The 12,017-nt window shown below is 46.3% G+C and overlaps 1 protein-coding gene across 1 annotated transcript in view; it reads left to right on the top strand.

Annotated features, from left to right (window-relative positions):
- Nucleotides 1–12,017, top strand: part of LOC145343317 (G protein-coupled receptor kinase 5-like) — a 129,432-nt gene that overhangs the window by 81,672 nt on the left and 35,743 nt on the right. The window contains exons 4-5 of the mRNA XM_080189505.1: nt 4,806–4,883; nt 9,340–9,440. Coding sequence (XP_080045631.1) covers nt 4,806–4,883; nt 9,340–9,440 — 179 coding nt within the window. The remainder of the gene's footprint in view (nt 1–4,805; nt 4,884–9,339; nt 9,441–12,017) is intronic.

Below are 12,017 nucleotides of genomic sequence, written 5' to 3'. Positions count from 1 at the left end.
ATATTTCTTGTTTTTGGAATATCACTTGTCATATTGTATACATCGGAAAACAAGCTTCTGGGGATTGAGACAAAGTCTGCAACGGTCAAACATCTGTACGTAAGATATGAAGGCAAGTGGCCTGATATGTTGATGAATTGAGTGTGCCAGGAGAGTTTGCTCTAGGCCAATAAAGAGGTGGATTGAAGTTGGCTATTGTATTTCAAATAGATAGATGAGGAGGAATAGGATAAATTTACTAAAAGTTTGACCAATTCTGAGAAAAGAAATTTTTAAAGTACTGTAGGAAACAATAGAGGATAAAATCTAAAGGGAACACGTATTTAAGACAACACGGAAGCTTGTGTGTGTGGCTATGGGTGTTAACTGCTGAGATCTCAAAGAAAACATTATGGTTGCTGATGGGATCTTACAAAAGGTAAGGCCAGACCTGTCACACTCTCAGAATTCCCCAAGTCCAAAGATGTGCGGGTTGGATTGATTGGCCATGCTAAAATTACCCCTTAGTGACCTGAGACACGTAGGTTAGTGGGATTGGCAGGTAAATGTGTAGGGATATGGGGGCAGGGCCTGGGTGGGATTGTGGTCAGTGCAGACTCAATGGGCCAGATGGCCCCTCTTTGCACTGTAGGGTTCTATGATTCTAAGTGTTTTAGGGCACTGTGTGGTAAAATTACCAGTATTGTATAGATCAGAAAATTTATAAGAACTGTTGCCTTTCAAAGGGGAATTTAGCTCTGAGTTATTTCAGCTAAGGTCTGTTCGGAAAGGTTTATAAAACTACTTTTAACTATGTCAAGCTGTTCTCATGCTTAAGTGTAATTTGTTTGTTTATTTTAATAAATGCTTCACTTTTAACATGAAATCGTCAGAAGCGGTCTGAGAAGTCACTTCCTGATTTCAGAAAACCTCACACTACACAAATCTCAAAACTGTTCGCACAGCTTTTTCACGTTTCCTTTTGGGTTTGGGCAATTCAGCACCAACATTCTCAGAAAACTCGAGTGAATTGCTTTGGTGGAATTAACGGCAGCAATTTGTCTTTGTCAAAGCACCCTTAACAAAATAAGATGTACCAACGTGCATCACAGGATTAGCTGCATGTTAGACCAGATGACGAGAAGTATGGTGTCATGCTGGTACAGTGGTTAGCACTGCTGCCTCACAGCACCAGGGACCAGGGGTTAATTCTGGCCTTGGGTGACTGTCTGTGTGGAGTTTGAACATTTTCCCCGTGTCTGTGTGCCTTTTGTACTGGTTTCCTCCGGATGCTGTGGTTTCCTCTCGCACCCTGAAGGTGTGCACGTTAGGTTGATTGGTCATGTTAAATTGTCCCTTAGTGTCTGGGGGATTAGCAGGGTAAATACGCGGGGTTACAGGATAGGCCCTGTTTGGGATTGTTGTCGATGCAGGCTCGATGGGCCAAATGACCATCTTCTGCACAATAGGAATTCTATGATTAAGCTTGGTCAAAGATGTAGGTTTTGAGGAGCATCTTAAAGGAGGAAAGCGAAGCTTAGATCATTTGTAGCTTGAGGCCTAGGCAGCTGAAGGCACAACCATTGAGGTTGCTAGATAGTTCATGAATGCAGCTCACCTCTGCCTTCCCAAGGGCAATTAGGGATGGGCAATAAATATCAGGCCAAGCCTGTGACGCCCATGTTCCATCATGTTTTGAATATAAAAAATAAATTGATATTGTGAATGTAAAAGAAGCAAGAATTAAACTTAAGAACGGCCTTTGATGCAGACCTCATGCAGTCACTCCACGGAACAAATAAAAGGCTCCTTGGTGATACGTTTTTTAAGTTTATTTATTAGTGTCACAAGTAGACTTACATTAACACTGCGGTGAAGTTAAACATACTCTATCCGAATGTACGCCGCATTCTCGACAAAGTCGGAGAATGGGTGGCACAGACTAAAGTGGGCAGGTATGATCTGATTGTCATGATAGAGACGCGACTGCAGGGTGACCAAGGCTGGGAACTGAATATTGAAGGATGCTCAGCAAGTACGGGCAAAGAGGAAAAGGAGGTGGAGTAGCGCAGTTAATAAGGAATGAGATCAGTGCATTAGTGAGAGAGGACCTTTAGATTTGGAAGAATGAGATGTTAAAAGCTGTTTGGTTGGAGTTAGGAAGTAGCAGGGGACAACCAACGTTGGTGGGAGTTGTTTATAGGCCAGCAAAAGTTGTAGTGGAGACTCGTTCAATAAGAAGCACAGAGTGAGAGCTTGTAAACCTGTTACTGAACCCAGACCGTAGATCCCGAGGTATAGACTGTCTAGCCATAAACCCTGGATGTGGCACAGTGGTTAGCACTGCACCCTCACAGCGCCAGGGACCTAGGTTCAATTTCAGCCTTGGGCGGCTATCTGACAAACGAAAATTAAATCAGAAAAGGTGTGGCCTGGCATGCCATGGGTGCGTATGCATGTGGACTTTGCAGGCCCCTTGATGGGTTCCATGCTTTTAATCATGGTAGACGCACACTCCCAAGTGGTTAGAGATGCACCAAACGAGCTCCGTTACCACTCAGATTGCAGAAATTGTGGCAAAACCTCAGCGCAAATGGAATACTGGAGGTCCTGGTTTCCGATAATGGAACAGTGGTGATTCCAGAACTCCATGTTCTCCAATGGTACCTGATGTGTCCACACTACACCTTATCACCCATTGCCAAATGGGCGGTTCAAACCATCAAATCTGGTGTGAAGAAATAACGAGGGGCATCTGTGGAGATTAAACTGGCACGGTTTATGTTTGATTACAGGACCACACCCCACACAACAAGAGTTGTTACCCCAGCGGAGCTATTCATGGCACCACAGCTTTGGACTAAATTGGGTGCACGATTCCTAAACTTGGTGGGGAGGGTGGAGTACCAATAGGAAAACCAGAAAAGAAATAATGATTCTGCAAGGACAAAGAACTTTTGCAATGGTTGATCTGGTTCGTGTGTGAAACTTTTGGGAATGGTCCCCTGTTTGGGTTCCTAGGATTGTTATGGAGAAAATGGGACCAGTATCTTACAAGGTCAGATCCAGGGTAAGACCCCCACAAAGCAGAACTTGGACCATCTCAGAGCCAGGGACACCGTGCCTGCGCAAGTTCCATGAAAATTCAGCCCTCGACCCGAAATCGATTTTTGCATTCAACCCTTTAGATAGTGAAGGTATGGACTCAGAGGCGGAGGCTGAAATAGAACCTGAGGAGGGACCTACAAAGGTGATCCTGCGATGCTCCCTCTGGAAACAAAAGTCCCCTATTTGGTTTATGTTGCCTGGCCCATCTTCCCCTACCAAACCCCTCCTTTTCGATGGACATTCAACCAACTGTTCAGCAGTGGAAAGGACCCCTCATGGTGGGGGAGACATGGACCTAAGTCATGAAGGACGTGGCAATTATTGAGAGATCTTCCTGTGGGCTTTGGGAAGTATGAGCCTCCTTATTGAGTGAGCAGAACCCCACCCAATGGAGCAGGGGTGCTTAAACTTGCTGCTGAACTGGGGCCAGGGCTGTATGTCCCGAGATGTAGAGTGTTTAGCAGTAAGCTGAGGGTGCAGATCCACCCGTTTATACACAGTAAAGGGTTTTTGACAGGGAACTGGTACCTGGCTAAATTACTACAGGTATAGGTGTTCCCATGTGTCTGCTGCCCTTTTGTCCTTCTAGCTGGTAGACATTGTGGGTTTGGAAAATGCTGCCCCGGGAGCCTTGGTGATTTCCTACTGTGTAACAAGGATAATAGTGATTGTAGGTGCCTTCAATCTATATAGGGTCTAGGTAAAGCTAATGAACACTGATGTTCTCCCTAACAGCATGGTGGGCGTACCTACGCCATATGGACAGCGGTTCAAGAAGTCGGCTGAACATTGTCATCTCAAAGGGCAATTAGGGTTGGGCGATAAATGCTGGTCCAGCCAGCGACGCCCACATCCTGTAAATGAATGTTTTAAAATTAGAGCTCTTTGGGGTTAACATGCTGGCATTGGAAGAGGCGTGAAACTTGCTCTGAAATGTAACTCCTTTTCTAACCTTGCAGCTTGTCAGTGGTTAGTCATAGGAAGTGAAAACCAAAGCAAAGAGCTCCTTCTGAGCTGCCAAGGGAAACAAGGAAGTGAAAAATGCAACACTTTGCATAGCAATGTGGGCGAAGATGAAGGAACAACAACAGCTTGCATTTACATAGAGCCTTTTACATAGAGCCTTTTACATAGCACAACACCCTAAGCTGCTTCACAGGACTCACTGAGCTAAGTAGTACAGGTGACCAAATGCTTGGTCAGAGGTAAGTTTTAAGCAGTGGTGCAAAAGAGGCAGAAAGGTTTCGGGAGGGAGTTAGAGTCATAGAGGTTTACAGCATGGAAACGGGCCCTTTGGCCCAATTTGTCCATGCCGCTTTTTTTTAAACCCCTAAGTCAATTACCCGCATTTATAGTGGAGATCTTCAGGGCCGGGCTAATGAAGGCCTGGATACCTGGAGTGTTAGAGCATGCATAAGAAGCCAGAATTGAAGGAGCATGGAGAGTTGGGTGGCCAACACACGGGACAGACATGGGGAAGGATGAAGCCGTGGAGGGACTTGTACACAGGGAGTGACAAAGGGGGCAAAAGCAGTCAAAGTAGAAATGCAAGATGACACGGTTTCTCATCTGTAGCTAATCCAAGAGAGGGTGCCATGTAATTCCGCTCTCTCTGCTCCCATTGTGAAGTCAAAATAGCTACATCAGATTCTCTAAATTCTTGGCCTCACCGTTTTGCTGCTGATGGTCTAATTGCGATGAATGCTCTTTGTTTCCAGGCAGATTATGAGGTGGCTCCAGATGAGAAACGAAGAGATTGTGGACTCCAGCTTTTAGACACCTATTTCAACAATGGGGTAAGTTACTTAATAGCTTTTCCCTGCAGTCCTGAACAAATCCATTATGTTTTGATGCATAATTATGAAGAAAACTCCACTCATGGAACTTTCTATTCTCGTGTTTGAGATTTAAAAATGCATCCTAAAATGTAATTAATTGTTTTCCATCTTCCTTTCCTTGCTGATGCTTCTTCTGTTTATGTTCCCACCTCCTCTCTCTGTCTCTCCCACCGACCTTTGCTGGAGGTGTTGAGTATATGACACAGGGGTTAGTCACCCTTCTGTTATTCGAATGAACTTCAATTATTTATAGCGCCTCAATTGTAAAATTCCTGAGCTCGAGACGTCCCAAAGCACTTTGTGGTCGGTGAAGTACTTTTTGAACCACTGCACTGTTGTAATATAGACAAGAAAGCAATTTTAGCACAGCATGGTCCCACAAATGGCAGTGAGCACAGACCATCTATTTGGTGATGTTGAGTGAAGAATAGATATTGGCAAGGATGCGGAGGAGAACTCCTTTGCTTTTCTTCAGTATGGTGGTGTGGGATCTTTTGTGTCCTTCCTCGCGAGGGCAGGTGGCTCCTCCGTTTAACGTCGTATCCAAAAGATGCCACCTCTGATGGTGCAGGGCTCCCTCAGTACTGCGTTGGAATGTCAGCTTAGATTATGTGCTCAGGTCTTGGGAGTAGGAGTTGAACCCATAACCTTCCAAGTCAGAACTGCCCAAGGTGAGTCACGGGAGAATTGATTTAAAAATTCCTTGTAGAGTAGGCTAATGAAGACTCAAAACCTTTTGGGCATGATTGGTATGTTGAATGGCAGGTGTTTTCCCTGGGTGTGTTAATGAGGGTGGACCATTGACAATTAACTGAAATTGGTTAAAGAATTTAAAGTGTACTCAGTCCAATTCCTGGGCCTCGAAAGAGTCCTGTATTGTTAATTTTTGTCACTACCTACCCGAGTCTGGAGTGGGTAATCTGTGCGCCTGCGCAAATTGTGTAGAACAGACTTCCCATGGTAACTGTGCAGGTTGGGAGTATCTCATATTTTGAGTGTTCTACTGATGCTTTTACTCAACTTTCACTATTCCATGGGATGTGGGTGTTGCTGGCTAGGTCAGCATTTGTTGTCCGTTTCTAAAGTAAAGTAATAGATTATTTATGAGTCGCAAGCAAGGCTTACATTAACACTACAATGAAGTTACTGTGAAATTCCCTCAGTCGCCACACTCTGGCGCCTGTTCGGGTCAATGCACCTAATCAGCACGTCTTTCAGACTGTGGGAGAAACTGGACCACCCGGAGGAAACCCACGCAGACACTGGGAGAACGTGAAAACTCCACGTAGACAGTGACCCAAGTCGAGAGTCGGACCCAGGTCCCTGGCGCTGAGAGGCAGCAGTGCTAACCACTGTGCCGCCGTGCTGCCTAGTTGCCCTTGAGAAGATGGTGGTGATCTGCCTTCTTGAACTGCTACAGTCTGTCTGGTGTAGTTACATCCACAGTGCTGTTAGGGAAGGAGGGATCCAGTGATGGTGAAGGAGAGACAGAAGGTATCTGAAGGCATTTTTTTTTAAATTTGTTCACAGAAGGTGACAAGGTCAGCATCTATTACCTATCCCTAACTGCCGTCCAGAAGGTAGTGATCGCTTTCTTGAGTGATCAGTCTGTGTGGTCAACTATTCCACCAGGAATCCTAAAACTTCCACTGTCCTCTTAGGAAGGAAGGTCCAGGATTTTGACCCAGTGTTGATGAAGGAATGGAAACATAATTCCAAGTCAGGGTGCTTTGAGAGTTGGGGGGGATCTTCGTGCTGTTACCCCTGCGCCTGCTGCCCATGTCCTTCTAGAATGTTCCAGGTCCATCCTTGCACGCCTTCAAATAATGGGTCAAAGCCGGGTGTTTCTAAAACTTGCCTTTCTATGGTGAGGTTTTAGTATTGACCATGCTGAGCAGAGACGCTTAGCATTGCAACATAGGCAGCCTGAGAGCAGGTTGTACCAGACCTGATATTGTGCAATGGGAGGGGATTAATTAGTGACTTCATAGCGAGTGTGCCCTGAGATAGCAGGTCCCTGCTGAGCAAGAGCATGAAGGGTTGTAGGTGGCAATGTGGATTTTGAGTTACAATCAGATCAGCCGTGATTTGTCTTTTTTAATTCATTCGTGGGACGTGGGCATCGCTGGCTGGCCAGCATTTATAGCCCACCCCCTAGTTGCCCTTGAGAGTCAACCATATTGCTGTGGTTCTGGAGCCACATGTAGGCCAGACCAGGTAAGGACGGCAGATTTCCTTCCCTAGAGAGAGAGAGATTAGTGAACCAGATGGGGTTTTTCTGACAATCGACAATGGCTTCTTGATTCCAGATTGTTTGTTTTTTATTGGATTCAAATGCCACCATCTGCCATGGTGGGGTTCGAATGAATGTCAGAGCGGGCTTATGGGGCCGAGCGGCCTACTATCCCTAATTCTGATGTTTACTATGTATAGGCCTGGCTCCTGCTGCCGTTCTGGTGTTGCTGATCCCCAGTCTGCCACTGTGTTGTCTGTATATTCACGCGAGAAACAATACTTTCCACTGTATGTTAATACATGTGACAATAATAAATCAAATCAAAGTGTTGCCATTCCAGCAAACATGGCACAACTGCAAGAATTGTGCTGAGAGCCCACCTGATCCGTAGAGCCCAGCTATCTGACGCATCAACCCACCCAACTATAAAGGCAGATCGGCTATTGAGGGGAGAATGCTAATGCGGTACAGGAACTGGTTTAGACAGAGACAGGCCAACCTCTCTCTCTAATCCTGACCTCATCCCAAACTCTGCAGCCTGTACCCTAACCACCGCCCTGTCACATTCATCCCTTTTGTTTTTAGAGCAAAGTATAAAAGCAGGGTCGCGGGGGAAATCCAAGGGAGTTCGACCAGTGAGTTACACTCGTCAAGTGCCAGCATCTGTGGGATGGGCCAAATGGCCGCCTCCTACAAAGTGTGATCCTCCACTTCAGTGTTCGTGGACTGATGTTGGCTCCTGGCCCAGCACTGCCTCCATTTTAAAATGTTCATTCGCGTTCTCAGATGCCTCCAAGGCCTTGTCCCTCCCTATCTCTGTGATAGGAACACAGGGACTAGGAGCAGAAGTTGGCAAGTTCAGCCCTTTGAGTCTGCTCTGCCATTCAATCAGATCATGGTTGATCTCTCCCCGGTCTCAAATCCACCTCCCCACTTGTTCCCCGTGTCCTTTGTTATTAGAAATATATCTATCTCCCTGAAACCATTCAGTGATTCAGATTCCACCGCACTGCGGGGCAGCGAGTTCCACAAATTCACCACCCTCCGAGAGAAGAAGTTTTTTCCTTATCTCAGTTTTAAATCTACTGCCTCTCAGCCTGTACCTGTGACCTCTTGTTCTAGATTGCCCCATTCGAGGAAGCATTTGGTCTATATTTACTTTATCAATTCCGTTTTTAAAAAATTTTATAAACCACAATCTTGTCTTTCTAAACTCCAGCAAGTACAAGTCCAAACTGTTCAATCTCTCCTCGTACATCAACCCTTTCACCCCCAGAATCAATCTGGTGAACCTCCTCTGAACTGCCTCCAATGCCACCACATCCTTCCTCAAATCAGGAGACTGAAATTGAACACAGTACTTCTGATGTGGTCTCACCAACAGTTGATACAGTTGCATTGACACTTCTCTACTCTCATACTCCAGTCCCTTTGAAATAAGTGCCAACATCTCATTTGCCTTTTTTTAATACATGCTGCATCTGCATACCGACTTTCTGCGATTCATGAACGTGGACACCCAGATCCCTCTGCCCAGATGCATTTTTGAATCTGATGGTGGCACAGTGGTTAGCACTGCTGCCTCACAGCGCCAAGGACCCCGGGTTCAATCCCTGGCTTGGGTCACTGTGTGGAGTTTGCACTTTCTCCCCATGTCTGCGTGGGTTTCCTTCGGGTGCTCCGGCTTCCTCCCATAGCCCAAAAGGCGTGCTGGCTAAGTGCATTGACCCGAACAGGAACCGGAGTGTGGCAACTAGGGGAATTTCACAGTAACTTCGTTGCAGTGTTAATGTAAGTCTTACTTGGGGCTAATAAATAAACTTTACTTTTAATTGCCTCCAGCCCTACAACCCTCTGAAGTCTTGCATTCTGGACTCTTGCACATCCCTAGTTTCTACTGCTCCACTGGTGGAGAGGTCTTTAGCTGCTGTGGGACCCAAGCTCTGGAATACTCCCCCTGAATCTCCCTTCCTTCCCTCCCTCAAGACGTTCCATCACACCTATCTCTTTTAATCAAGCTGTTGTTTGATTGTCTACTCCTGTACCTCATTCTGTAGCTGGCTGTCAAATTCGCTACGGCGAAGTGATTTGGGATGTCTCGCTGTTCTTGCGGCGCTGTTTAAATGCAAGTTATTGTTGAGTGTTTACCCTTATACTGCTGGTGTTGTGTATTTGCAGTCGGTGGCCCATCTACCCGAAGTGCCTGTGGAAACGGTGAAACAGTGTCGAGAGAAACTGGAGCAGAGTCCTTGTAAGGAGATCTTTACAGAGTGCGTGAAGTAAGTTGTGACACTGCAGGCCCTTTACCCAGACGGAAAGAGCGAGGAGACTGTTTATGGGACGGATTGAGATATGACCAGAGGAACAGACGAGAATTATTCTTCAGCAGCAAGTTGTTCTGATCTGGAAAGTACTGATTTGAGGGGGTGATTGCAGTGGGGTTAATATCACTGGACTAGTAAAACAGAGGTCCAATCTCATGCTTTTGTGACAGAAGTTCCAATCCAACCTCCACGGAATTTAAATCAAATTAATTTTATTTTTTAAATCTGTAATTGAAAGATGCCTATGAAACTCATCGATTCTCATTAAAAACCCATCTGGTTTATTAATGTCCCTTTAAGGAAGGAAATCTTCCAGCCTTACCTGGTCTGGTCCACACATGGCACAGTGGTTAGCATTGCTGCCTCTCAGCGCCAGGGACCGGGTTCAATTCCGGCCTCGGATGACTGTCCGCCTGTGTGGAGTCTGCATTTTCTCCCCGTGTCTGCGTGGGTTTCCTCCAGGTGCTCTGGTTTATTCTCACAGTCCAAAGATGCGCAGGTTAGGTGCATTGGCCATGCTAAATCCGCTCGTGTCAGGGGATTAGCAGGGTAAATAATGTGGGGTTACGGGAATAGGGCGTGAGTGGGATTGTGGTTGATGGGCCGAATGGCCTCCTACTGCACAGAAGGGATTTTATGCTTCTCACAGCGTCAGGGACCTGGGTTTGATTCCCGGCTTGGGTCATTGTCTGTGTGGAGTCTGCATGTTCTCCCCGTGTCTGCGTGGGTTTTGTCTGAGTATGGTTCCCCCCGCTCAGTCCGAAAGACGTGCTGGTTAGGTGCATTGCCTATGCTAATATTCTCTTCAACGTACCTTAACAGGAGTGTGGCGACTAGGGGATTTTCACAGTAACTTCACTGTAGTGTTAATGTAAACCTAATTATGACATTGATAAATGAATTTAAAGTTAGAGAATAAAGGAAAAAAAGCTCCAGAAAGTTGTATTCAATTTAATAGTTAAAATAGAACAGTAACTGGACTCGGTTTTTGTTTAATTCCCTGTCCTACTTCCAGACGTTTCTCTCAGATTTGTTTTGATTTGTGGTGGGGGAGCTTGGGTTGTATCCTTTGGGGGGCAAATGCTCAGAGGAGGAGTGGAATGCATGGTAAAACCATTGTGAGTTCTGAGCACGGTGCTGATGACTCCAGGCCATATTTGAGGCCTGTGAGGGAGCAAAGAGCAATCCTTTGCTGGCATCAGCCACCACGTGCCTCCCCGTTGACTTGGTTTCCACTCGCTGCCTGGGGAAAGGCAAGTACTTTCCAATCACTCCCTCAGTGGGGAGATGAATAGTGGAAAGAATGTGCCAGAGGGGTTGAGATGAAGCAAGGTTTTGTTTTCCTTGAGCTCTGTTGTTGCGTGTTTTGCTGCAAACGCCAGAGGTGGGAACAAGCCGTGTAAGAGTTTCCATTTCTGGAATGTCCGTTTACGTGTCAGCACGCAGTTAGACAGAAGGTGGGTGGACAATAACCATGTACGATTTAGGATGGATTGGAAGGGGTTGGAGAAGGGTATTGTAAAGAACCGGAGGATAGAGCTTGTGTGTACCAAGGGGAGACGCTGTGGATCACTAATAATCTAGTCAATGGGCTCGTAATCTACAGCCCCAGGATCCAGGTTCAAATCCCACCAAGGCACCTCATGCAGTTTAAATTTAATTAATGAAGTCCGAGATTGAAAGCCAGACTCGGTCATGGAATCTTAGAATCCTATAGTGCAGCAGGAGGCCATCGAGTCTGCGTCAACCACAATCCCACCCAGGTTCTAGTCCCCTAACCCATTTACCCGAGATGGGCTCCCCTGACACTGACAGGAAATTTGGCATGGCCAATCCATCCAACCTGCACGTCTTTGGACTGTGGGAGGAAACTGGAGCACCCAAAGGAAACCTACACAGACACGGAAAGAATGTGCAAACTCCGTACAGACAGTGACCCGAGCCGGGACTCTAACCCGGATCCCTGGCGCTGTGAGGCAGATGGCAGAGCTGAGTCAATTGGGTGAGGTGGGGTGGGGCACGTGATGGCTGACACCACATGTTGACAGGGAAACTATCATCGATTGTTGCCCAAACCCACCTGCCCTGCTCTGGTCCGCATGTAAGTGGATTTTTCATTCATAGGACGTGAGCGTCTTTGGCTCGGCCTGCATTTACTGCCCATCCTTAATCACCTAACTGTAAAGAGGGCACTTAGAGTCAAGAGATCATATGGAAACCAAGGATTCCAGATTTCCTTTCCTAAAGGGCATTCGCGAACCAGATGGGTTTTTAGGACAATCAACAATTAATTAGACTTTTCATCCCATTTTTATTGAATTCAAATATCCCCATCCGCCCTGTGTGGGATTTGAACCCGGGGCCCCACAGCATTGCCCTCATCTCTGGATTATTGGTCCAGTGATATTACCACTGTGCATCATGTGGTTGACTCTTGATTGTCCCTTGAAATGGCCCAGCAAACTACTCAGTTCAAGGCCAATTAGGGATGGGCTACAAATGCAGGCCCAGCCAATGACACCTACATCCCGA

The sequence above is a fragment of the Carcharhinus amblyrhynchos genome, chromosome 5 (genome assembly GCF_965287045.1).
Source record: "Carcharhinus amblyrhynchos chromosome 5, sCarAmb.v2.hapA, whole genome shotgun sequence".
NCBI classification, from domain to species: domain Eukaryota; kingdom Metazoa; phylum Chordata; class Chondrichthyes; order Carcharhiniformes; family Carcharhinidae; genus Carcharhinus; species Carcharhinus amblyrhynchos.
The sequence above is the reverse complement of the archived record's forward strand: the minus strand, read 5'-3'. Positions and strand labels throughout refer to the sequence as shown.